Source organism: Astatotilapia calliptera, chromosome 3, assembly GCF_964374335.1.
Source record: "Astatotilapia calliptera chromosome 3, fAstCal68.1, whole genome shotgun sequence".
NCBI lineage: Eukaryota > Metazoa > Chordata > Actinopteri > Cichliformes > Cichlidae > Astatotilapia > Astatotilapia calliptera.
The window spans coordinates 80,236,643-80,264,246 of record NC_137424.1 but is presented as its reverse complement, the minus strand read 5'-3'; the positions used below and the strand labels follow the sequence as shown (position 1 = coordinate 80,264,246).

General features: G+C 43.3%; 1 protein-coding gene and 2 long non-coding RNA genes across 3 annotated transcripts in view; 1 reads left to right on the top strand and 2 right to left on the bottom strand.

Annotated features, from left to right (window-relative positions):
• Positions 1 to 21,623, top strand: part of LOC145425925 (protein NLRC3-like) — a 37,057-nt gene extending 15,434 nt beyond the window's left edge. The window contains exons 3-7 of the mRNA XM_080299408.1: positions 5 to 1,805; positions 8,711 to 8,884; positions 12,234 to 12,407; positions 18,705 to 18,751; positions 18,900 to 21,623. Coding sequence (XP_080155534.1) covers positions 5 to 1,805; positions 8,711 to 8,884; positions 12,234 to 12,407; positions 18,705 to 18,751; positions 18,900 to 19,441 — 2,738 coding nt within the window. The 3' untranslated portion in view covers positions 19,442 to 21,623. The remainder of the gene's footprint in view (positions 1 to 4; positions 1,806 to 8,710; positions 8,885 to 12,233; positions 12,408 to 18,704; positions 18,752 to 18,899) is intronic.
• LOC145425954 (uncharacterized) lies at positions 2,974 to 3,519 on the bottom strand. The gene is made up of 2 exons (XR_013906723.1): positions 3,178 to 3,519; positions 2,974 to 3,097 (listed from the first exon to the last, which is right to left on the bottom strand). It is a non-coding gene; the product is annotated as an uncharacterized LOC145425954 (long non-coding RNA).
• LOC145425955 (uncharacterized) lies at positions 7,816 to 8,529 on the bottom strand. Its single transcript, XR_013906724.1, has 2 exons — positions 8,020 to 8,529; positions 7,816 to 7,939 (listed from the first exon to the last, which is right to left on the bottom strand). It is a non-coding gene; the product is annotated as an uncharacterized LOC145425955 (long non-coding RNA).
• Positions 21,624 to 27,604: the final 5,981 nt, after the last annotated feature.

Here is a 27,604-nt window from a genome sequence, read left to right as displayed (position 1 = left end):
TCAGGAACCGGAACTAGGAGCTTTCAGTGGAGTCAACGAAACCTTAAATCTGCACTGAAGAAGAAGTTCCAGTGTGTGTTTGAGGGGATTGCTAAAGCAGGAACCCCAACCCTTCTGAATCAGATCTACACAGAGCTCTACATCACAGAGGGAGGGACTGCAGAGGTCAATGATGAACATGAGGTCAGACAGATTGAAACAGCATCCAGTAAACCAGACAGTCTAGAAGCCATAATCAGACAAGTAGACATCTTTAAAGCCTCACCTGGAAGAGATGAACCAATCAGAACAGTGCTGACAAAGGGAGTGGCTGGCATTGGGAAAACAGTCTTAACACAGAAATACACCCTGGACTGGGCTGAAGACAAAGCCAACCAGCACATCCAGTTCATATTTCCATTCACTTTCAGAGAGCTGAATGTGCTGAAAGAGGAAAAGTTCAGCTTGGTGGGACTTGTTCATCACTTCTTTACTGAAACCAAAGAAGCAGGAATCTGCAGCTTTGAAGACTTCCAGGTTGTGTTCATCTTTGATGGTCTGGATGAGTGTCGACTTCCTCTGGACTTCCAAAAAACTACAATCCTAACTGACCCTAGAAAGTCCACCTCAGTGGATGTTCTGCTGATAAACCTCATCAGGGGGAAACTGCTTCCCTCTGCTCGCCTCTGGATAACCACACGACCTGCAGCAGCCAATCAGATCACTCCTGGATGTTTTGACATGGTGACAGAGGTCAGAGGATTCACTGACCCACAGAAGGAGGAGTACTTCAGGAAGAGATTTAGGGATAAAAAGCAAGCCCACAGAATCCTCTCCCACATCAAGACATCACGAAGCCTCCACATCATGTGCCACATCCCAGTCTTCTGCTGGATCACTGCTACAGTTCTGGAGGATGTGCTGAAAACCAGAGAGGGAGGACAGCTGCCCAAGACCCTGACTGAGATGTACATCCACTTCCTGGTGGTTCAGGCCAAAGTGAAGAAGGTCAAGTATGACGGAGGAGCTGAGACAGACCCACACTGGAGTCCAGAGAGCAGGAAGATGATTGAGTCTCTGGGAAAACTGGCCTTTGATCAGCTGCAGAAAGGAAACCTGATCTTCTATGAATCAGACCTGACAGAGTGTGGCATCGATATCAGAGCAGCCTCAGTGTACTCAGGAGTGTTCACACAGATCTTTAAAGAGGAGAGAGGACTGTACCAGGACAAGGTGTTCTGCTTCATCCATCTGAGTGTTCAGGAGTTTCTGGCTGCTCTTCATGTCCATCTGACCTTTATAAACTCCGGAGTTAATCTGCTGGAAGAGCGAGTAATTACATCCCAGAAGTCTGAAGGAAGAGAAGAATCTGCATTGAGACACTTCTACCAGATTGCTGCGGACAAGGCCTTACAAAGTCCAAATGGACACCTGGACTTGTTCCTCCGCTTCCTCCTGGGTCTTTCACTGCAGACCAATCAGACTCTCCTACGAGGCCTGCTGACACAGACAGGAAGTACCAAACAGGAAACAGTCCAGTACATCAAGGAGAAGCTCAGTGAGAATCTGTCCGCAGAGAAAAGCATCAATCTGTTCCACTGTCTGAATGAACTGACTGATTGTTCTCTTGTGGAGGAGATCCAACAGTCTCTGAGATCGGGAAGACTTTCCAGAGACAAACTGTCTCCTGCTCAGTGGTCAGCTCTGGTCTTCATCTTACTGTCATCAGAAAAAGATGTGGATGTGTTTGACCTGAAGAAATACTCTGCTTCAGAGGAGGCGCTTCTGAGAATGCTGCCAGTGATCAAAGCCTCCAACAAAGCTCTGTGAGTATGCATCTATGCACACTTTTATTGTTTAAATATTGCAATGTACAGTCTATAGCAGCAGAAAATCTTAGCATTTCCAAAACATTTGTGGATGTAACCCATATCAAAGTGGGCCCAGAGATTTACTTCAAAATCGAATATAAATAAAAAAGAAAATTCTTGCAAGGAGTTAAAGCAACTTGTTTACAACAGATAATGAATGGTGGCTACATGAGGGTTCAGTATGTGATCATTAAGGATTATTTTGAACAGTATCCACCAACAACAATCACTGATATTCTACTTTGGAAAGTACGAATGCCTGTGTCAGTGGGTATTAATTTATAATCACTAAAATTACTAACTCCCCACATGTTTAACAGATACAAAGGTGTGACTTAGTGATGTTCGATTCGTGAACGAATCGTTCAATACTCGAGAATCACTTTGCTGACTCGTGAATCATGATTCACAAGCCCAACTGACTCACTGACTCATCCCTGTTGCTGTTAGCAAACTAATTCCATTAGTAGAAATATATCTGGCTTATAATTAAAATAGGGGGGGGGGGGGCAACAGCCAGTTTCATAACAAAAGCATTTCTCCTCTGAACTGGAAGAAAAAACCCTGAGTAGAAGCACACATCAAGACAATAGCTCCTCGGTTCACAGTAGCATCGCTCTGCTAACATGCTAACAGCACATTTGAGCTAATCACCCCCTCCCTCCTGTACTGAATCGTAAGCGTAAGTGAATCACTCAGGACTCGCTCACCCCCTCCCTCCTGTGTTGAATCATAGAGCGAGCGAACGAATCACTCAGGACTTGCTCACCCCCTCCCTCCTGTGCTGAATCATAGAGCGAACGAATCACTCACTCACTCACTCACTCACTCACTCACTCACCCCCTCCCTCCTGCCTCACAGCTTCTTCTTCTTCTTGGTTGGCAACCAATGTTAAGGAGCATTACCGCCCCCTGGCTCACAGCTCAGTGGACATTTAGATGAGAAAATATATATTTGACACATTTAAGGAAAATACTAATAAAATACAAATAAACAAAATAAATGTTTATTAAGCAATTTTGATAGGAAATTGCTTTATTTTAGAAATGTTTTGTCATGAACCGAAGTTCCGAGCGCAGGCAGGACCCAGGAGCAGAACACACACACTAGGGAATGAGCGAATAAAGAAAGTAATCTTTTTATTGAAACTAAAGGTGTCCCGTGAGGGTAGCCAGAAAAACAACGGGTGAAACCAGATGAAACCGAGGGACCGCACAGGGAACGCCGAGAGCGGGGCTGTGAGAGGCTGTAAAACAAAAAGAGAGACAGATTACTGGGGTGCGGAAAAAAGGCAGCATACGAGGGAAGGTGGAGTGTGCGTCTCACGGTGATAGCCGGGCCGAGAGAACCAGAGGGGGGTGGAGCTCCAAAAGGGGTCGAGACGGCGAAGCTGAATGTGAACCGAATCTCAGGCGGACAGGTGGACAGGCAGGTGGCTCAAAAAAACACGCCGAGTTGTGATCGCTGAGAGGCGACTACGGACTGGCGTGGAGCAGCAGGTAGGGCAGGATTAAATAGTCCACCTGGTGATCGCCTGGGATGGGATGCAGGTGTGGGGTTAGCAGCCACGCTCGTGGGCGTGGACATCCCAGCAGCACCCCGGACGCCGGGCCGCGGACCATGACAGTACCCCCCCCTCAAGGGTCGCCCCCAGGCGGCCGGCCGGGACCCCGCCTGCGGAGAGAAGCACGGAAAGCAGAGATGAGATGAGGGTCCAGAACGAAGGAGCGCGGGACCCAGAGGCGGTCCTCGGGGCCGTATCCCTCCCAATCCACAAGATACTGCCAGCCGCGCCCGCGCCGGCGCGCATCCAGGATCCGCCGGACCGCATAGGCCGGATGGCCGCCGACGAGCCGGGCGGGAGGAGGGGGCTCGGAAGGAGGGCACAGGGGGCTGAGGCGGACCGGCTTAAGTTGAGACACATGGAACGTGGGATGCACACGCCGAGAGGCCGGAAGCCGGAGCCTGACTGCCACCGGGTTGATGACTCGGTCCACTTCGTACGGCCCGATGAAACGGGGAGCCAGTTTGCGGGACGTGCCCCGGAGCGGGATGTTCCCAGCAGCCAACCAAACCTTCTGTCCCGGCTGGTAGTCAGGGGCTGGGGTGCGGCGACGATCGGCGTAGTGCGCCTGTCGTTCCTTTGCGCGCAGGAGGGCGCGGCGAGCGCAGCGCCACACACGTTGGCAGCGCCGGAGGTGATGAGGGGCCGACGGGACGGAGAGGGACAGGTCCTCTTCCGGGAAGAGCGGAGGCTGATACCCGAGGGACGCTTCGAAAGGAGAGAAGCCGGTGGAGGACGAGGTGTGAGTATTGTGGGCGTACTCCACCCAGGGCAGGTAAGTAACCCAGGAGGAGGGGTTTTGACTGGCTACGCATCTCAGCATAGTCTCCAGCTCCTGATTAAGGCGTTCAGTTTGCCCATTGGATTGCGGGTGGAAACCGGAACTCAAACTGACCTTGGCGCCGAGAATGGAGCAGAAGGTCCTCCACACTTGTGAGGTGAACTGGGGACCGCGATCGGAGACAATGTCCAGGGGAATTCCGTGGAGCCTGAAGACTTCCGTGACTAACGCTTGGGCAGTCTCAGCAGCCGAGGGCAGCTTGGCTAGCGGGACGAAGTGGGCGGCCTTAGAAAACCGATCCACAACGGTGAGGATGACACATTTTCCAGAAGAGGTGGGGAGACCGGTAACAAAGTCGAGCGAGATGTGAGACCAGGGCCGGTGGGGAGTAGTGAGTGGGTGGAGCTGGCCCATGGGATGTTTCGTGGATGGTTTATTACGAGCGCAGACGGCACAGGCAGACACGTAGTCCCTCACGTCCCGTAGTAGCGATTTCCACCAGAAGTGTCTGCTGAGGAGGCGCGCCGTTCTGCTCACGCCCGGGTGGCACGCGAATCGTGCTGTGTGGATCCAGTGGATGACCGCTCCCCGGGCGGCGGCGGGAACGAAGCGCCGTCCCGGCGGTCCGGTCCCTGGGTCAGGGTCCCCTGGGAGCGCTTGACGAATGGTCTCCTCAATCTCCCAGGTGAGAGCACCCACCACGCAGGAGGCAGGCAGGATGGTGGCGGGGGGGGGCGCCTCGCTGTCGGGGGAATACAGACGGGAGAGCGCATCGGGTTTGATGTTTCGTGACCCGGGACGATAGGAGAGTGTGAAGTTGAAACGGGCGAAGAATAGGGACCAGCGAGCTTGACGGGGATTTAACCTCTTGGCGGTTCTAAGGTACAGTAGATTTTTATGATCCGTCCATATAACGAAGGGCTGTTCGGTCCCCTCAAGCCAGTGACGCCATTCCTCCAATGCGAGTTTTACCGCTAGGAGTTCCCTGTCGCCGATGTCGTAATTCCTTTCTGCGGGGGTGAGTCGGCGTGAGAAAAAGGCGCACGGCCGGAGTTTGTTCAGGGGCCCAGACCGCTGGGAAAGAACCGCCCCGACTCCCGCGTCAGATGCGTCGACCTCAACAACAAACTGTTTAGAAGAGTCAGGATGGGTTAGAATGGGTGTGGACGTGAATAATCGCTTCAATTTAGCGAAGGCTGCGTGGGCCTCAGGGGACCATGTGAAAGACGCCTTGGGTGAGGTGAGTTGGGTGAGAGGCGCGGCCACCTGGCTGTAGTTTCGAATGAAACGGCGATAAAAATTCGCAAACCCCAAGAAGCCCTGAAGCTTCTTTCGTGTCTCCGGAACCGGCCATTCCAATATGGCTTTGATCTTCACCGGGTCGGTCTTCACCTGCCCACCAGCGAGGATGTAGCCCAAGAAGGAAATGGATGAGGCGTGGAACTCACACTTTTCCGCTTTTACGTACAGTCTATTTTCGAGCAGCCGTTGTAGCACGCTCCTCACATGGATGCGATGGTCCTCGAGCGTCTTGGAGAAAATCAAAATATCATCCAGGTAAACAAAAACAAACACGTTCAGGAAATCCCGTAACACGTCGTTGACTAGGGCTTGAAAAACCGCCGGGGCGTTCGTTAACCCGAACGGCATCACTAGATATTCAAAATGCCCTAGTGGGGTATTGAAGGCGGTCTTCCACTCGTCGCCTTCACGTATCCGTACCAGGTGGTAGGCGTTCCGCAGATCTAGTTTGGTGAAGACCGTAGCTCCCTGGAGTGAGCTAAAAATAGAACTAATGAGTGGGAGGGGATATTTGTTTTTGACGGTGACGTCATTCAGCCCCCTGTAATCGATGCACGGGCGGAGCGTCCCGTCTTTCTTTCCCACGAAGAAAAAACCTGCAGCCACGGGAGAGGATGACGGCCTAATACGTCCTGCAGTTAGCGACTCCTGGATGTAATTCTCCATGGTTTCTCTTTCGGGGCGAGACAGGTTGTATAATCTGCTAGAGGGCAGCGAAGCTCCCGGGAGCAGATCGATAGCACAGTCATATGGACGGTGAGGCGGGAGTGAGAGCGCCTCATCTTTACTGAACACCTGCTGGAGATCGTGATAATCGGGGGGCACGGAAGAGAGGTCCGGCGCGGGTGGCGGGGCGGGCCTCCGTTCCGTTGAGGCGGAGGGAACGGCTGACCTCAGGCAGTTCGCCAGACAAAACACACTCCAGCTCGTGATACTTTTTCCGGCCCAATCTATGTGTGGGTTATGTCTCTGTAACCAGGGGTAGCCTAGGATAAGCGGGGTGTCAGGAGCAGGAAAAGTGAAAAAGGACAGCTGCTCTTGGTGGTTACCTGATGTGATTAACCGTACGGGCGCGGTTTGGTGAGTTATGTATGCAAACACTTGGTTGTTTAATGTAGACGCAGGGATGGGCGGTTCGAGTGGAGTAAGAGACACAGCTAGCCTCTTAGCCAGCTTCTCATCCATAAGGTTCTGTTCCGCCCCGGAGTCCACTAACGCGGGGCATGTAAAAGTCTGATTAGAAGTCACGATAGTAACGGACAGTAACAATCGGGGTCTAGTAGTGCTTAGAGTGCTGCCCACCCGTATCCCCGGACTCACCGGTGGGCCGGGTCGTTTGGGCGGACCGGGCAAACAGCGATGCGGTGACCGGGCCTCCCACAGTACAGACATTCTCCAGCCCGAAATCGGCGTTCCCTCTCCTCCGGAGAAAGCCGAGAGCGTCCGATCTGCATGGGTTCAGGCGGGGGCGGCGACGGAGAGCGCGCACACGCAGCTGGGGGCGGGGGCGGAGAAACGCGAAACCCGGGGCGCAATACGGAGCCCATAGGCTTAGACCGCCGCTCGGCATCCCTCTCCCGCAAGCGTCTGTCAATCCTACGGGAAAGGGAGGCCAATTCATCAAAGGATCTGGTCTCCTCGTGAAAAGCCAGTTGGTCCTTCATCTGGTCATTTAACGACCGTAAAAAAACCCCACGAAGAGCCGAATCGGGCCAACCCACAGCGACCGCTCGAGTACGGAATTCAACGAGGTACTCCGCAATACTGCGCCGCCCTTGACGGAGCCCCAGCAACTTCTGCGCGGCATCGTCCTCCGATACCGGAGGGGAAAACGTAGCCTGGAACTCCTCCAGGAAGTCATCGTACTCGCAATCACGAATGGGGTGAGAACTTAAGTAGGCTTCAGCCCATGCTAGAGCACGCCCCCGTAACAATCCCACGAAGTGGGAGATCTTAGCAGTATCCGTGGGGAACGCATCAGGCGTGCGACTGAAAAACAAGGAGCACTGGAAAAGGAACCCCCCACACAGGTCTAGCTCCCCGTGGAAGGGTTCCAGCGGCGGAGGCGACACGCCGCGGTGCACGGGGTCGGACGGCCTAGTTTGTAATTTATTCTGAGTGTCACTGAGCTCTTGACAACGGTCTTGGAGAGACTGGAGCTGCTGATCGTGGCGACCGAGGATAGCGCCCTGTTTATTAATAGCGGAGCGGAGTGGATCTGCTGGGTCCATACTGGCCAGTCCGTACTGTCATGAACCGAAGTTCCGAGCGCAGGCAGGACCCAGGAGCAGAACACACACACTAGGGAATGAGCGAATAAAGAAAGTAATCTTTTTATTGAAACTAAAGGTGTCCCGTGAGGGTAGCCAGAAAAACAACGGGTGAAACCAGATGAAACCGAGGGACCGCACAGGGAACGCCGAGAGCGGGGCTGTGAGAGGCTGTAAAACAAAAAGAGAGACAGATTACTGGGGTGCGGAAAAAAGGCAGCATACGAGGGAAGGTGGAGTGTGCGTCTCACGGTGATAGCCGGGCCGAGAGAACCAGAGGGGGGTGGAGCTCCAAAAGGGGTCGAGACGGCGAAGCTGAATGTGAACCGAATCTCAGGCGGACAGGTGGACAGGCAGGTGGCTCAAAAAAACACGCCGAGTTGTGATCGCTGAGAGGCGACTACGGACTGGCGTGGAGCAGCAGGTAGGGCAGGATTAAATAGTCCACCTGGTGATCGCCTGGGATGGGATGCAGGTGTGGGGTTAGCAGCCACGCTCGTGGGCGTGGACATCCCAGCAGCACCCCGGACGCCGGGCCGCGGACCATGACATGTTTTTGCTCTTTTTTGCTCTATAAAATAGTTGGTTTTTTTTTTTAGAATCATTCGTCTTAGCAGTGGGATTTACATGAAAAGAGAAACAAATTGAGTTTGAGTGAAAATGTAAATTTTTTGCACTCTCTGGTCAACTGACTCAGTGAATCAAATGACTCAAAAAACCTGATTCACTTTGGTGAGTGACTCATTAAAACTCGATTCAGTAAAAAGAATCAAATTTACCATCACTAGTGTGACTGTGCTGTTTCAAAGCAAGTTCTATTTTTTAATGCATGAATTTTGAGTTGTATTCTCATTTATGATGTGGACATAGAATTGTTTGTTTTCCTTGTGGTAAGTTGAAAATAAGTCATTTAATTCGATCACAAATATAACCTTTTTTCAGACTGTCTGGCTGTAATCTCTCAGAGAGAAGCTGTGAAGCTCTGTGCACAGTTCTCATCTCTAAGGTTTTTAGTCTTGGAGAACTGGACCTGAGTAATAATGACCTGCAAGACTCAGGAGTAAAGCTGTTGGCTGCTGGATTGAAGAGTCCAAACTGTATCCTGGAAACTCTCAGGTGAGGCGCATAATATGCTTTTTCAGCATAACATGCTTTTTAAGCGCTGGTCTTTTGAGATTCATAACATATCAATTTCTTTTCTTTGTTACAAACTGTTTCATACTGGATTGCAGACAATGTACTTCAAATCTTCAAACCTGCCACCACAATGGCACAGGAGTTAGCAAGTCCTGAGGTTGATTCTGCCACATCGTTGTGTCCTTTCCGTGTGAAGTGTGCATGTTCTGCCCGTTTTTTGTGTGGTTCTCTCCGGGTACTTCGGTTTCCTCCCACAGTCCAAAGACATGCAATTAGTGGGGTTAGGTTAACTGATCATTCTAAATTGCCCACAGGTGTGAATGTGAGTGTGAATGGTTGTTTGTCCTTATGTGTTAGGTCTGTGACAGACTGGCGACCTGTCCAGGGTGTACCCTGCCTCTTGCCCTATGGTAGCGACCCTGAAAAGAACAAGCAGAAGAGAATGGACGTTTTATTTAATGGGAAGACCAGGTCTAAAAGAGAAGTCAAACATAGGACATCACCAGAGACCCAACAGTTATGCAATAAACCCAGAAAGAATGAAAGGAATGAACTCTGTGGCACTACAGCAAAGGCTAAAAGGAAGTATAAAGCACGGTTTCTAAAAATTATTCTTTTGTCTTGTCCAATAAGTCAAAAATGTTTACTTCCATCAACAAAACTTTCCAGTTTGATTCATTTTCTGTATTCTGTAACAATTTACAAAGTATGTTTATACATTGGAGTTTGATTTATTCATGTTAACCCTTACACCCTCATGAAATTATTTCTGTCTGAATACATGATGAGAATTTTAAAACTCTTCTCATTCATCCCTTTTGACTTAAATTTAAAAAAAAAACTAATCCAAAATTAACTTTGTAAACTAAATTTAAAAAAAATAATCAATAAAATGGCAGTGGCCATTTCATTTCTATTTCACATGTTATTACATGTAAACTTGATGTTTTCAACATAGGAAATAAAATCCTAACCTGTAAGTTGGCAAAACCTTAAGGAAGTCAAAAAAGAAATCAACCGCACCTCTCAATTGTAAAAATGGATAAAAGGTTTTTGGGTCTCTTTTTGGATATATACTTATTCAGCTACATTCAGTAACACAAACAAACTGAAACGTAAAAGATTCCACAAAAGAAGGCACTAAATATAATATAGGAAATATTTTCTATATTTGATCCTGTGGCTGTCAGGGCTCTGTGTGCGGGCAGGCGGAGGTGAGGATCCAAACTCAGGACTCGTGAAGCCAAATTTCAACAGAAAACCACAGCTTTATTGCTGGCAATGAACAAAACATGAACAGAACAACGAACACTGAGAACCGGAAACTCACAGGCAGAATCTGAGGGTACGACACCGAGCACAGGAAAAAAAAGGGCTTATATACACAGGGTGGTAATCAGGGAATGGGCAACAGGAGGGAGACACAGCCGGGAGGGATTGGACTAATGAGACAGGGGGAGCAAAGCTGTACACACTGACATAAGACATAGACTTTCACAATAAAACAGGAAACAAGAATCCACCAAACAAAGACGCAGACACAACACTGAGAGACAGACTAGACACTGAACTAAACCTGCAATTAACATGAGAACACAAACCTAAGAACTAATCCCTAAACAAGAATAACTGAAACACAGATTATTATTAATAATAATAATATAATAATAATAATAATAATAATAATAATAAAAATAATCATCATCATCTAAAGCACCACAATGATTAAAGAATCCAAAATGCGAACACACACCAAAACATAACTCAAAATACTGGGTCAAACTTACCCAGAACCGTGACAGTGGCAGTGAAGTTGAAACAGATAAAGTGCTCCACTGTCTGCTGCAGAATTTAGTCCGGTTTATCTGTTTACGATACATAGCCAATAACCATAACCCTCATTGGTTCTGTGTCAGTTTATGCAGAAATCCAAGCTTATATATTGGGTACTTCTTTTATCTGTTGTGTCGCCCCTTGAGAATCAACATGTATTTGCCTCAGATGCATTGGTGCCACAAAGCAATTTTTCATGCTTTCCCTGTGCCTGTGTGGATTCTCCTCTGTGGGCTCAGATTGTGGTCATAAATATATTGTACTTTTAAATCAAATGGTTATTTGTGAACTGAGTTTTGTAACCTTGTAAACCAAAATATGTGAAAATGGTATATTTGTGCATCTACAGATGACAATTTGTGTGCGTGTAAAAAAGATTTGTGTTTGTAAAAAAATATTTACACGAGTTACAAATTTTTTGGTTAAGGTCTGGTTACAGATACAAAGCAAAAATCTACGTGTAAAACTCTGCACTCGGGTTCCCTGGCTGTGTATCCACTTTACAAGTATAAACACACACAGACTGTTTTCCATTGTGGTGATGAAGGAAAATGCTGGGCTGGCATGTGAAAGGGCATTTATTCTTCCAGGATGTGAAGCTCAGTAAAGCGCCTCTCCAACAGCCAAACCCATCTGTTCTCTGATTGGACTGTTAAATTTGTGATTGACATGACATTGACCAATCAGCTGAAAGGAAGAAAAAATTGTACTTGTAAGTTGAAATCCACACACAACCAGGGAACCTGAGCACAAAAAAATTATGACCACAATTTGAGCCAATACTCCTCCAACTACTATTGTCATGTGAATATTGTAAATTGGCTGTAGGTGTGAATGGTAGCATTGATTATTGTGTTTCTGTGTAAGTCCTTTACAGCTTTCTCACAGATGTTTCATTATGGTAGAGAAGCTTAATAACATGTTTGCTATAATCTTTAGTTCTCACTGTGTTATTGTATCACTTCCTGTTACAACACAATTTGGTGATTTGCGTAGCTTAAACATTTCAGATCAGTTAATTTCAAATTTTTACAGGGTGACTTATTTTAAATTGTACTAGACTTGTAATACACTTTATCTTCAATCACCAGCAAATTCAATTCTTAGTATGTCACTAGCAGTATGGTCTGTGGTTCTCCAGCTGTGTCACCACCAGCAGTGTCAAATGATTTGTTATTTAGCCGCCTCTTTCAACGCTAAAGGTACTTTACTGTCCTGAAAATATTATTTGAAAAGTAGCAAGTGTGGCCTAAAACATTAACTTCTCATAAACCACCAATTCCCTGTTCCCTGTTCTGTGACACACCCATCAAGTAGAAAAAAGTTTAATAAATAAAAAACTTTGGTTATTGGTTATCAGAAATATGCATGAAGGCATTCCAGTGACCATAGTATTTCTGGGTCCAGGGCATTTTACACAGAAACAAATTTGAAACTGCTACATTGGCTTCCAGTATTCACAGCTGAACTGTTTTTTGTTGTTTTTTGTCTGCAGGCTGTCAGGCTGTCTGATCACAGAGGACGGCTGTACTTCTCTGGCCTCAGCTCTGAGCTCCAACCCCTCCCATCTGAGAGAGCTGGACCTGAGCTACAATCATCCAGGCGGGTCAGGAATTAAGCTACTGTCGGCTGGACTGCAGGATCCAGGCTGGAGACTGGACACTCTAAGGTATGGAGAGAATGTCTGATGGAGGAGGAAGAGCTGGAAACATTTCCTTTAAATAATTTGATTCTTTAATTCATGTTTGTTTCACGCAGACATAACATAAACAATGACAGACAGCAAATCTATCTATTCCATCTATCTATTGCACTATTTCTCCTTCTTTCACCTCTTTTGACTCATTATGTGTTTATACGCCTCTCTGCATTTAATTATGAGTTATTATTAATGTGAACTTTTTAAATGATGCCAAATTGCAAACCCTTATCTGTGTATCTAATAAAACCTCCGTAACTTTGCTCTGCTTCACTTCAGCAGCATCAGGTAATGTTCAGATGTTGATTCATGGTTTTCTTTCATTTTTGTTTCACTGCAGAATATTTTAAAGGTTGTTTTCTGCTATAAGAAGCCAGGCCAGGAAAATCTCCTTCATGTTTTCTGTGTTTTATCCACAGTTACTTTGACACAAAGACATCTGCAGTGATGCTTACACCTCTGATGAGCTTCTAAAGTTTCAGTACTGATAAGAACTATAATACTTCTGACTGTCTGAGGCAAAAATTTTCAGAATCAAATCAGTGATCTAATCGAACAGGACCTTGTGAAGAGGAATTAAATCGATTATAGAAATCAGTGGCAATACACAGCCCTTATGCCATTGAATGCTGAGGTGTATCAAGCATAGATGTCACCAACTTTCTGTAGAGTCAATCAATACAGACCACCAAACTTTGTGGTCTTCAGATTATCTCAACAACAGTGCAAGGAGAGTTACATGGAATGGGTTTCCATGGGCAAGCAGCATCATCCAAACCGTAAATCATGAAGCCCAACGGAATGTGTCAGATGCAGTGATGTAAAACACGCTGCCACTGGACTCCAGAGCAATGAAGACGTGTTCTCTGGAATGATAAATCACACTTCTACTTCTGACTATCCAATGGATAAGTGTTAAGTTTGGTGGTGGGTGGGGCGGGATTACAGTGCAAGGTAGTTTTTCAGGGGCTGGGCTCAGTCTCTTGGTTCCAGTGAAAGGAACTCTCAAATCAAATCAAATCAAATCAAATCACTTTTATTGTCACATCACATGTGCAGGCACACTGGCACAGCACATGCGAGTGAAATTCTTGTGTGCGAGCCCCACAAGCAACAGAGATGTGCAAACACAACAACACAAACGAGCAAAATACAAGAATGGCCAACCTGAAACTAATAAATATATGTACAATATATAATAGTGTATGCATTTCTGGATGTGTATACTAAATGTTTTTCTATGTGTGTGTGTGTGTGTGTGTGTGTGTGTGTGTGTGTATACACATTTTTACAAATTAAATAGTAAAAAATAATAAAATAAAATATATAAAAATGCTAGACAATGCTAGACATTTTGGACAATTTCATCCTCCCAAATTTGAAGAAACAGTTTAACCCTCTGGGATCAACGGACACGCCGGCGTGTCAAAATCACACAACAATTTAAGACGACTCAGCAACAAGAGGACTCAGAGTCCGTTTCAACTTGGGTCGAAAGTGTGGACTTAAACTATATACCAGTTTTTAAATTGTGTCGATAGGCCACGTAAAACCAGAGTTATGATAAAAAATACATGCAATGTTTTTTTCTGAACAAAACAGTGGTGTTTACGGTGAAAACAGCGTTTTCTAAGGACAGGGGCAGCAAACACTCTCCGGTTGCGAGTGAAAAAAAACAAAACACCTCTTCCCTCTTGGTGTAAAAGTTTACCATGTCAGCCAATGTCTGTGAAAGTTCTCAGTCATCCAGGTCATCGTAGTCTAAGGAGCTTGGAAAGAAAAGGGTCAAATGACCATTTGACCATTTTATCCAAGCATGAAATGGCAACATGTGGCATTTGGTTCTTTAGGAAGAGGGAGAAGTTTTAGGGGTGACACCGGTGAGAGAAAGCAGGCAAGCGAAAGAAATAGAGAGAATGAATTTTCATATGTGAGACATTAGTAACGTTTAGCGTCTTTGGAGGCTGTAGTTTTGTGTTGTGTGTCAGTTATACTGCTGAATGTCACAGTTGCTCCAAAACAGCCACCAAAGTCAGATTCCAGTGTAAACGCTGTCTCCATCTGGAAAACTGGACATATACACCTCCTGTTGTCAGACCTGCAGGGTTTAGGCCTGTGGTGTTCTCCTCTGTTTTATAGTGAACAGAAACAATTTTTGGGACTGGCACATATAATTTGTGTAGCTTCTTATTTGATGCAGAACACCTGATTCATCTGTAAATAGTTTTAAATGGTTATATAAAAAATGCCTGAGGCCTTGGCTGTACTTTTAGGAAAATAGTACCATTAAACTTTGGTGTGCAAACCTTGTGCATAATTTTTAGAAATGTGTAATTTCTATTTGCATTTCAAGTTATGAAAATGATTCGTTAAACATGTTTGTGGTTTTTACAGTAAAAAATATAACTTTTTCTACTCGGATTTAATTTTTTTTCTCTGAATTTAGATCAGTTGTGCTAATATAGTAATTTCAATTTCAGATATTTGACGTTGTGCTGAAAGTAACGGGACTAAACAAGGCAAGATAAACATTTTTTAAAGGTGAAATATAGAGGTCAAATCAAAAGTAGTCAAGAAAGGCAAATTATACCCTGGACCCTAGAGAGTTAAAGATAGCATCTTCCTTTTCCAACATGACTGCTCACCAGTGCACAAAGTAGGCTCATGTCTAACCTACCTTAGCACTAAGAAGAGGTATCAAGAAAATCAAGAAAAAATTAATTATTAGCAAGATTTGTTTATTTCTTTGTTACTTTATTTATAGCACTTTTAAAGCCAATACGTAGCACACATAGAACACAAAATGAACATTAAAATTGATGAGCACCATGAGAAAACAATTAAATGTGGAAACTATTTAAAAGTGATAAAGAATATCTAGGATCAAGAATATACACATTGTTTAAACATGTTTACCATCAGAATCTTAAAGAGGCAGCAGAACAATCAGGAAATGCAAATTCCTATCCTATTTAAAACACAAGGCTTTTTGGAGAGCATTTTGTCATATTGCCCCATGGTCAGTGTTGGGAGGGTTACTTTTAAAATGTATTCCACTAGAGATTACAGAATACTTCCACAGAATGTATTTTGTAATGTATTCCATTATATTACTCAATGAGAGTGACGTATTCTGAATACTACCGTTACTCATTTTATATTAAGATTTTAAAAATCTGGTAGGTATTGGTATGGCGAATTATATTCAGTAATAGTAATAAATCATATAGAAATAGTACATTCATGTACTTGTAAAAAGCATGATAATATATTAAGTAATCCACAGGGTGGACATTAGGTCAGGCTGCGCCTTTTGCAGTGATCTCGTATAGAAAACTATTCTGCACGTATATAAAACAGGTGCACTGTTCCGAACCAAAGTAAAGGGAGCTCTGGCTAATGCGTCGGGTTCTGTGTTGGGCTCGTAGCTGGTAACTAGCTTTATTGTCTTGGTCAATTTTGCTAGCAAGAGAGAGAGAGGCGTTGAATAACAAGAACACAGTGTACAGTTGAGTCTTAACAACTTAGTGCAGTGGTTATTGTTATATTTACATGCTTCCATCTCCCGTTTCTGGTCGGTGACAACTTGTACTTTTCCACTCTCCTTTTTCTCCCTCCCTCGTGCTCACACACATATAACGGGAGGGGCAGTCCCACACATTCTCCCTGCAGCACAGACTAAACTGCCCATGAGGCTGCATTCTTAAAGGGGTATGCCTGTAACAGTCTGCTCACAGTTCCTTCATATTGAAACATTTTTTTAAGAAATATTTCTTCATGTCATTATGCAAGTAGCGGTGACATGGGCCGCGAGATTGTGACACAGGCATCAGAGCCTCTTAATGCGCGTTTTGTTTGGGTTTCATTAAATCCCAGTTCTTTTGTATTCTTTACGGCCAAGAAAGATACAGGGCTCAAAGTGGTCAAACTCAAAAAAATGATCTTTAATTTTACATACAAGCACAAACGGAAGCCTAGCTATATACTCACTCTCTACGTCACATCACACTTTAAGTTTCGATCAAACAACCTAGTTGGTTTCACTTTCTGCAGCAGGTCCTATGCTTCTGCAAAAGCATGCAGTTTCCTGTCAGGACTTTTGGCACAGAGTGTACTCAGAGTTAGGCCTTTCTTATATAAAGCAATATAATCAGCATATAAACTTTCAAAATTATAAATTTAAACCTCAACAGTTTCCACTGGCATGGGATTACCAAAAGTAGAGAGAGGACAGACTAACATATGAAGCAGGAAAACACCACCATGTAATCCATCTATTTCAGTGAAGTAACTGTATTCTGAATATCACATTTTTAAACGGTAAGCGTAACGGAATAATGTTACTCATATTTTATGGGGCGCCGTTTGTAAAGTGAAACATGCTGAAATTAACGGCAACATTTTTCCACATTTAGCTCAAAACAAGTCATTTTTTACAACATTTAGTAAAATATTAGTAACTTTTCATATTTAAAACAGAATTTTAAATGTTAAATCTAAATGTTAAATATTCAATCTAAATGTTAAATGTTAAATCTAAATATTATATTTAAATCTAAATGTTAAATGTTAAATCTAAATATTATATTTAAATCTAAATGTTAAATGTTAAATCTAAATATTATATTTAAATCTAAATCTAAATCTTAAATCTAAATGTTTAGGCTAACATGCAAATTTATTGCACGGATCAGCGGAAATACCAAAATAAAAGCTTTCCGAAAACCTCCGGTGCAAAAGTGTGCCGGTAGTGGTCAGACACGTTCTCACTCCCAAAGCGTAATAATTTTCGCTAGGTGAGAAATTGTCAACATTTTATGCTTTCGGGTACCCAACACTTTCCTAAATTACGGCATCGGAAAAAGGAGAGCACATGAGAACCGTTTGGACTCAATCTACACATGTTCGTTCATTTTCTAAAAATCGCTTTGGAAAACACTATTTTACGTCATTTAACTGCTAGTAAAGTTATAGTTAGGGATAAGGTTAGGTTTAGGGCTGGAACACATGGCTGGAACGTCTATTATGGCAGGACCGTCATTCCACTGGAATTCAGCCATAACCCGACCATGAGAAAGCACGTCCGGCGATTTAGCTGAAAACATCGGAAGATCCGTTTTGTCGGCCATCCAAAGGTTCAGCAGTAGTGCACTCTTAGCAGCTGCAGTCTCCACTTCACAATCGCTGCAGCGCATGTCCAGCAAAATCGCTGGACATGCTCGTAGGCAAGAAGTGAAGCAGCACATGGCAGGGAGAAGTGAGGAGGAGAACAGACACAATTTTGCACCGGAGGTTTTCGGGAAGCTTTTATTTTGGTATTTCCGTTGATCCGTACAATAAATTTGCATATTAGCCTAAACATTTAGGTTTAACATTTAACATTTAGCATTTAGATTTAACATTTAGATTTAGATTGAACATTTAACATTTAGATTTAAATATAATATTTAGATTTAACATTTACCATTTAGATTTAAATATAATATTTAGATTTAACATTTAACATTTAGATTGAATATTTAACATTTAGATTTAACATTTAAAATTCTGTTTTAAATATGAAAAGTTACTAATATTTTACTAAATGTTGTAAAAAATGACTTGTTTTGAGCTAAATGTGGAAAAATGTTGCCGTTAATTTCAGCATGTTTCACTTTACAAACGGCGCCCCATAATATTTTGTATTTTAAATACATAACAGCAGTACATGTATTCCGTTACTCCCCAACACTGCAAATGGTAGAAATTTAATTAAAAGTAGACCTATATGTTACAAAAGTAAGCTAGCTTTATTGTCATAAAATCCAGCTGTACTTGGCCTGTAACAAAACTATTCATGTCCCCGCTGTGTAATAAGCCCAATTACAGCTATTACAATGAACATTAATGTAACATTCATTTAAAATGAGGCTTTAAAGTGAGGACGTCTGATTTTGTTAGACACCTGTTTCCTCTCTCCTTGTGGAGAAAAACAGCTGGCAGCGATGGCAGGGAGGTGTCCTTTCCAGCTAAACAGAAGAGGAATATAAGGATAATGAAGGTGACAGTTTGAATCAGTCATATTTCATTCATACAGTGGAGTACTGACGGATCCAGGATCAGTTCAAATCATCAGCAGTTTGATCCACGTATGGATTGAAGTGTATTTGTGAAAATGTTGGACTGTTCCTTTATCAGTGTCTAACAGTATGTGTATGAGAGCCATGTAATGTCGATGTGTGCATGCTGAAAGAGACTGTGCTGCTCTGACCCCCCTCCTCCTTTCAGGGTGGAGCCTGCTGGAGTCCAATGGTTGAGACCAGGTCTGAAGAAGTGTAAGTGTGTTTTTAATGGGATTCATGAAAACAAAGCAGCACACATTCAACCATCTTCATCATGTCAGGAGTCATCATCAAAGTGTCAATCAATGAACAGATGATGGATCAATAACTGCAGCTGGATTGTGTTTGTTCTCTCCATCAGATTCCTGTCAACTCACAATCGACACAAACACAGTTCACACAAACCTCAAACTGTCTGACAACAACAGGAAGGTGACACGTGCGGAGGTTCAGTCATATCCTGATCATCCAGACAGATTTGATATTCTTCCTCAGCTGCTGTGCAGAGATGGTCTGACTGGTCGCTGTTACTGGGAGGTCAAGTGGACTGGAGAAGTTTATATATCAGTGAGTTACAGAAGAATCAGAAGGAAAGGAGAGGGTAATGACTGTTGGTTTGGACGGAATGATCATTCCTGGAGTCTATACTGCACTAATGATGGTCCTGTTTATGTCTGTTACAACACAAAATTTGTATCCGTCACCTCCTCCTCCTCCTCCTCCTCTGTCTCTAACAGAGTAGCAGTGTATGTGGACTGTCCTGCTGGCACTCTGTCCTTCTACAGAGTCTCACCTGACACTCTGATCCACCTCCACACCTTCAACACCACATTCACTGAACCTCTTTATCCTGGGTTTATGGCCTGGTCTTATCCTCCTGATTCCTCAGTGTCCCTGTGCTGAGTGAAGTGTAAAGAGTGTCCTCCTGTTAGAGAAACACTCTGAATGTTGAACAGATAGTTCAGTCTGTACATGTCTGTCTCTTTCACTCAGAAACATGTTTTCAGATTCATGGATTCAATCAGTTGATGTTTGAAACTGTTCTAAATGATTCATTGTAAACTTCCTCCTCTTCAGTCCTTTAAAGATGGAAGCTCACATTATTCCAGGATCCACATGTTGTTTTCTGTCTTTTTCCACTCAAAGGTTCACAGTGAATATCAGTATGTTTCTCTGAAGCTCAGTTCACAACCAGCTCCTCTGCATTTTCAACAAGTCATGGGGCTCATTAAAATGAATCCAAATTTTTGATTTATCTTTCTTTATGGGATGTTTCCATCATGGTTGAATAAGTAGACATCCAAAAGTACTCAGTGTATCAAATATTAAAGACATTCAGTTTCTCTCATGTTTCTGACAATCTATAAAAATAGCTGCTTTTAAAAACTGATCCAATCACTAGTGATGGGATTTCCGGCTCTTTTTAGAGAACCTGCTCTTTCGGCTCGGCTCACTAAAAAGAGCCGGCTCTTTCGGCTCCCAACCGGCTCTTCAGGTTGTTTTGTTGCTTTAATTAATTTATTATTAACAATAATATAAAATTATGCACAAAAGGAATTACTAATGTAAAAAAAAAGTGGTTTTATTTATATATGTTTATATATAAATATATACGGTGGCCCCTAGAGACAAAGCACGTACAAACTCCAAAACACATTTCTAGCGTTAACTGAACTTTCAAAACAGCTACCTAGATCACTTAAATTACACAATTGAAAGCATATGTGTATTGTTTGTGTATTTACACACAAGCACTCATATATATTCAAATAATTTAAAAAAATGTTCATTTACCTGTTACTACCACACACAGAATCAAGTTGTTGGTACTTCCTGGGTTGTGTAGCCGCTAGATAACAAAAGTTCAACACTGCGTCTAGCATCCTGGAGCACTTCTGTTTGGTTTTGTTAGTGCTTCGGAGTTTGTACGTGTTTTGGAGTTTTTACGTATTTTGGAGTTTTTACGTGCTTCGGGCTTTGTACGTGCCGTAAATATACTTTAAATATACTTTCATTTATTCACTCCACATAAAATGTAATAAATAAATCAAATATGAAAACAAAAAGAAGATGCATGGGCCTGCAAGAATAAACTTTCTGAATCCTTTATCACCCGCAACTGAAAATAGTTGTGGATGATTACTATACCTTTCTAATGTGATGTTGTTGTCCCTGAGTCTCTTTCTCTCTCTCCCTCCTGCTCTACTGTGAGTGTAACTACCGCCCCTCCCCTGTGTTTGCAGCGCAAAGCACAAGTCGCGTGCGGAGAGAAAGGGGAAAAATAGTGCGAGAGAGAGGGTGAGAGAAAGAAAAAAAACCCACGGATCCCAATAAGGAGCCGGCTCGCGTCGTTCACTTCAAAGATCTGGCTCTAAGAGCCGTTTCGTTCGCGACTGACACATCACTACCAATCACAGAAACATGAACTTCAATATTGATCAGATCAATACGTACAGCTCTGATGGCACAAACATCTTCTTGAACTCTTCGTTGTTGGTGATATGTGGCCCTCTGCTGGTTTGAAGATAAACTGCATGATGTCCGTTTAATGAGCACAGATGACATTAAGTGTTTTAAAATCTGCTTTTTCTAATTGTTCAGGGTCCCCCTTCAGGAAACAGCTTCAACAAACTCTGGCTTTCAAAATAAGACCTCAGTCTGAGTTTTTAAAAAAGCTCTTATTTTGGAGGGAGCTGACATTAAATATACATGTTATCGGTCCATCAATTGGCTTTATTAGCAGTTATTAGCTCCATAATTTTAGCTCAGATTGGCCCTCCTGCACCTTCTAGCAGGCTCGGTAGGTCGTTTTCACCAATTGGTGAGCCGGATCACTATGTCGCTGTTGGAGGGACGATGATGAATCCAGATCCAGTACAGACAGACTCCAGTTCACTTCACACTGAGAAGGGCACTTGTTGGTCTATAATATGTGAAACATGAGTCAAATGTATCCATCATGAAAGATATCAGGTCATCTTGAGCCACAAAAACATTCCTATCATGAGGTAGAAGCTGGACTTGTTGCAGAGGGACGTTTATATATCTGATATTTATCCAGTTAAAAGTCACATCGAAAATCAAATATGTCTTTTCAACAGTCGTGTATCCAAGAGGAGCAGAAACTGCAACAAATATAACAACAGTTATTTTAGGCTATTTTAAATGGCCACAGAGGACAAGATTGGTTATAATGCAGCTGCTTCAGAGGAATAAAGATACTTGAAAAACTGTTTTTAATTTATGTATAACTGTCATATTTATATTGTTTGATTGTCAATTATACTTAGAAATATATAATCATATATGCTTAGAGGTACAGAATCAATTGTATAATGATAAAGGTCTGATCCATAGTAGTCTGAAAAGACTGTGTGCCTTCCAGAGTGTTCTGGCATACACACACATCCTAAGGTCATGAGAAAGGTGGTATCTTCTCTTTCTGATTTATGGTATAGGTGGACACCTACTGTCTATCTGTTCAAGTATAGGAGCCCTTTCTTTAGGTGGACCGCTGGACTCCTGGCACCGCCTTTTTAAGGAGGCATTCAGAGGGCCATATCTTGACACACACACATACACACACATACCTACACTAACACAGACAAGGTACTCTTTGCTGGTGTAAGATGTCATATGTTAATGACCTAAGCATATTCACATAACCTCAATAAAGGGCAGTGCTACGAGGGAGCTGACAGAGAGTGACTGGGGTTCAAGTGGCAGGAACAGCGCTCGTCACAGGCATCTCCCTCGTGCACGAGATCACACAGAGTGTTCTGCCTGGTGTCCAGTGCTTTGCTAGAGGCAGTACAATTGTCTCTGATTGTTCCAGCAATAGGGTTGTGCTAGACAACCCTATCAATAACACCTTTCAATAATGTGTTCACTAAAGTCTATTGACCAGTATAAGTAAAGACATTACACATACACAAACACATGGTAACATTGGAAATCTGTTTTGGTAGCCCGACTGGAAAAATCGCTAACACCAGGACGTCGGGCTAGCGATATTGCGAGCCCTGTATCTGATTGAGGAATCACTCATCTTTGGAAAAGAGAGTTTATTACAGAGAAATGTCTCTGTTCCCACTAGTGCTGTCAGCGTTAATCTCGCTGAAATGATCTTAACGCCACAACACAGCAAATCTCCGTTAACGAGCTACCCCTGATCGCCCCGTGCGTGGGGCTAGACGGCCAACACGTTAACGAGCTAACTGCGCTAACACACTAGTTCCCACCCATGTAATTAAGCATTGCGTGGCACATCCAACATACTGTTTTACTTTAGTCCATGACGCGCTTACCTTCAGGGTCATACGTCACATGAAAACCAAAATAGTTCCAAACGCCAGATCTGAATGAGGGTGGGGGAGGTTCAATTTGCCATGTTGCAAGTTAACTTGCCCTGCGCTCTTCCTTCTGACGATGCTGTCTGTGTTGAGCGCTCAGTGGATCTGCGCTCGACAGTGCAGCCTAGGCGGAGTAGTCGAACGCAGATTCACTGAGCGCTCAACACAGACAGCATTGTCAGAAGGAAAGTTGATAAAATAAATTAAAAATGTTGTATTGTTCGATACATATGCGTACCGAACCGAAAGCACTGTATCGAACGGTTCAATATCGATACGAATATCGTTGCACCCCTAATATATATATATATATATACATATATATATATATATATATATATATATATATATATATATATATATATATATATATATATATATAAAGCTGGGCGATATAAGATTTTTGCATATCACGATATGTTTTTTCATTTCAGGCGATAACGATATCTATCACAATATAAGCCAAATGACTATATTTGTAAGATTTAAATGTGCCGTTGCTCACAAGTAAAATGTGAAATAATCAGCAGCTTGTTTTGATTTAAATATTTATTTCCCATAATAAGTTCAACAGGGTAGATGTACTTAAGGAACATGAGACTTTTTTAGATAAATAAAGGCAAATATTGCAAACTACACAAAAGGCAGCCACTAAAGCGTTTAAGTTTCAAAATAGAACAAACAAAACAGACTACTAAATTGTCAATAATACTAATAAAACACGAGAGTCTGCACACAGGAAACAAGAGAGATGAGGCCTGTCACAATAGTTTAACTTTTCTATCGAGAAAAAGTTATCTCGCAATACATATCGTTATCGTTCTCGTTCTATCGCCCAGCTCTATATATATGTATATATTATGCTATTTCTTACTTCTTGCATTGTCTTTCTTTTTTACTGTTTGTACTGGAGCACTGTAACCAACATAATTCCCCCTAGGGATCAATATAGTATTCTGATTCTGATTCTGATACACATACAAAGAATTTGGTTCCAGTAGATGGTGGCTCTCAAGCACAGCAATGTAAATCACAACAGTATGTAAACAACACAATACATACACACATATCCAACCATAACCAATCTAAATCTTATATACATAAAATACAGGATGACAGGAATGAATACTACAGAATGTACATAAGGTGCAGTTGCAGTCTAGCAGTGTGAGCAGTGTGACAGTTCAACTGTTTAGGAGGGAAATGGCAAGGGGAAAGAAACTGTTCCTATGTCGGGTGGTCCTGGTCTGCAGCCTTCTGTACCGTCTGCCAGAGGGCAGCAGATCAAAAAGTCTGTGTGCAGGGTGTAAAGGGGTCTGTGATGATATTCCCTGCTTGTTTTCTGGTTCTTGAGAGGTACAGGTCCTGGATACCAGAGTCACCTTTAGTCAGCTTTTGGTCGCTCTAAATATTTTTTTTATTTTTTTAAATTTTGTTTTAATTTCTTGTATATTTTAATGTCTGTTTTACTCATGTTTTAATGCCTTTATTTTTCACTGAATGTCTGTAACCTGCCACATAAAAGCAAGCCATTAAAACTGGCAGTGAACCCCTACCGGCAGTCAACTGCAATCAAACTGAGCTTCTATAGGAGAGCTTTGAGGAAAGTAAAAAAAAAAGCCTCAGCACAAACGAGCACATGAATCTTCACATCTGTGGCGTGAATAAGGCACGGCGGGACCACGGAGCAATGTTCAGAGCCATCTTTATTTAATTCACGTCACACCACAACCACACCAACCCCTGAGTCCCCGTGTTTTAACACGGCGGGCATGATTGCGGATGCCGTGCAGGTGCGTCCGCACGGCACCGCAGACCATGCCCCACCACAACATCTTACACCATGTAAAAGAACGTGACATGCAACTGAGGTAAGGAATGATCTGGTGTAGACAACAGCCATCGTCCACCCACCGTCTGCACGTTGCATTGCACCAGCATGTGCATGTGTGTTCGTGCGTGCATCACTTTTCACTGAGTCAGTGTGTTGGTGTGTTTGTCATTTTATTCACTGAATCAACGTGTGTACATATGTTTGTGTATGTGTTTATCACTTCATGCTGAGTCAGTGTGTGTAGGTCACTTTATACTGTGTGAGTGGGTGTGTGTGCATCACTTTCCGTTTCTGGTGTCTTCGATAAACAACAGCCTGAAGGGTGCCCCACGGTCCTGCCCTCCTCCTTTCAGTCTGTTTGTGACCACCACTGCTCCATGTTCACAGTGCTATCCACTTTGGTTTTGACACCGATAGGGGCAGTCCTTTCTCCAGTGTCCATCCTCTCCGCAGATAAAACCTGCATCAGCTTCTGTGTTCTGTCCGTTCTGAGATGACTTTTGACCTCACTGCATGTGTGTGCATTAGTAGGTGGGTTAAATACAGTATGTATTCAGTGGAGTCTCTCCCCTAGCTCCCATTTTGCCTTTTTCCTCTTTTTTTTTCTAAAAAGGCATCTCCTTAAAAGGTGCCTTTCTTTTGCACCTCTCCGTTTACATTGGTGTATTTAATTTTACCTTTATTTCCTTGCTTCGGACACTTTCTCAATGCATATAATATAGTTCTCTTATACGTCACACACAGTTTTGATCAAAACAACTCAGTGCACTCTGCCTAGTTTCACTCCCTGTACTCTGCAGGCCTGCACAAAGCGTCTTCTGCAGTTTCCTGTCTTACATAGTACTCTGTGACCTTTAGCACACATTATAACTCAAAGTGGCGTTTTACTATACTGGCCTCTATAAAACAATATAAACAGAAAATAACCACTAAGAATATATATTTATTCCGTAACAGCTCCACCCTTTTCATCTTTCCTAAAGAGAGACGACATAATACCTAAGTTATCCCCTTAACTTTACTTGCATGTGAGAATAATAGCTAAGAATTTAACCAAAGGAGTCATACTAAACGAAATGAAACCTTTCACTTGCCCAAACACACATGTCATCCGTCCCCTCAACGGGTTGTGTATTTTCAATGTTCCCTTATTATTGTGGCATAATTACTTCTATCCAACAAATAAATCAAACAAATAAGTCAAGCTCTAAGAGAGCACCTTGTGTCTACACCGGGCTGTGAGCTGTCCTACCTTTATTTCCTAACACCCCCTTTTCACCCAGCGTCACAGTTTAAACCCACTTCTGACTTCCCTCACTGCTCACGGTAAAATCCAAACAGATATAATTAGCTTTTCCTAGTAAAAGGTCCTAGATTACTTTTGTCAATCTGTGGAAACAGTCTCTATAGAGTTAAACCGTTTCCTCTTTAAAATTACTCCTGGTTTCTAAGCACACAACTTACAGTTCACTTAATTGTCCCTTTGCCCCCTTTAACAGGTAGACCATATCCAGCATGACCACCACCTCTGTCTAACGAGCTTTTTGACCTTCTTTACAGTTCAAACAACTAATCTTCTGGGACGGGCAATTTTCTGAGATCTACGCTTCTTTTAGGTCACATCCGTGCCCCCCTTTATTGGCCAGATCTGTTTGGTCTGGTGCTTCCTGGATTCTGGCCAACCCCCTCGTGGTTTTGCTGTGGTTCTGGAATCTGCTCCTTCTGTAAAGGACAGAAAAGGAAAACACCTCTGTGCGACGCCTCAATAATCTAATATGTTCATCCATTGTTCTTCTAGTTACTCAAAGTTGGTTCAGATTTTTATATTCAGGACTCTCTGATCTAGACGATTAGTCAAAATATTATTTATGTGTGTAAGCGATTTTGCATTTACCCCTCTGCACTCTAAGCCATTTTCCTACATTTTCCTCCTATATATGAATGAAGCTTATGACCTTCACAAGACTGAGTGGCAATTCCTATGATCACAATTGCAATGTGTGTATGAAAAATTATTATAATCGCTTATTCTAGTGAAATAAATCAAAAAAGAAATCAAACATTTTCAATCTTAACATCTTCCCTTCTTTCACAAAAGCATACGTTTCATTCAGCCTGCTGTCCACAGTTCCCTTTAAGTGTAGTACTCAGCTTCTCATGAACACAGGCATTTTATCTTCTAAACAGGATTTCATTTATTCTAATCAGTTAAGCTTAAACATGAAAACTATTGTTTCTACGTAGGTTTTACTGTACCTAAATTATCAAACACCCAAAAAGCCCCCTCCTCTTCACTCTGCTGACCCATGACTGCACTCCATCATACAGCTCCAACCTCTTCATCAAGTTTGCGGACGACACAACGGTGGTGGGTCTCATTAGCAACAGGGATGAGACCGACTACAGAAGTGAGGTGAGACGCCTGGCCACGTGGTGTGCTGACAACAATCTCTCTCTGAATGTGGAGAAGACGAAGGAGATTGTCGTGGACTTCAGGAGTCCCTCCAACGCATAGTGAGAGCTGCAGAGAGGATCATTGGTGTCTCTCTCCCCTCCCTCCAGGACATTTACAGCACCCGTCTCACTAAAAAAGCCCTTTGCATAGCGGCTGATCCCACGCACCCAATGCAAAGCTTCTTCAAGCTGCTGCCGTCGGGGAGGAGACTGCGGAGTCTCCAGGCCAGGACCAGCAGACTGAAGGACAGCTTCATCCATCAGGCTGTCAGGAAGCTTAACTCCCTCCCGATTCTGCCCCCTCTCCCCTCTCTCCTCCACGGTCTCACTGAACTCTGTCACACACACACACACACACACACACACACACACACACACACACACACACACACACACACTCTCTGACTCACTCACTGGCCTGCACCA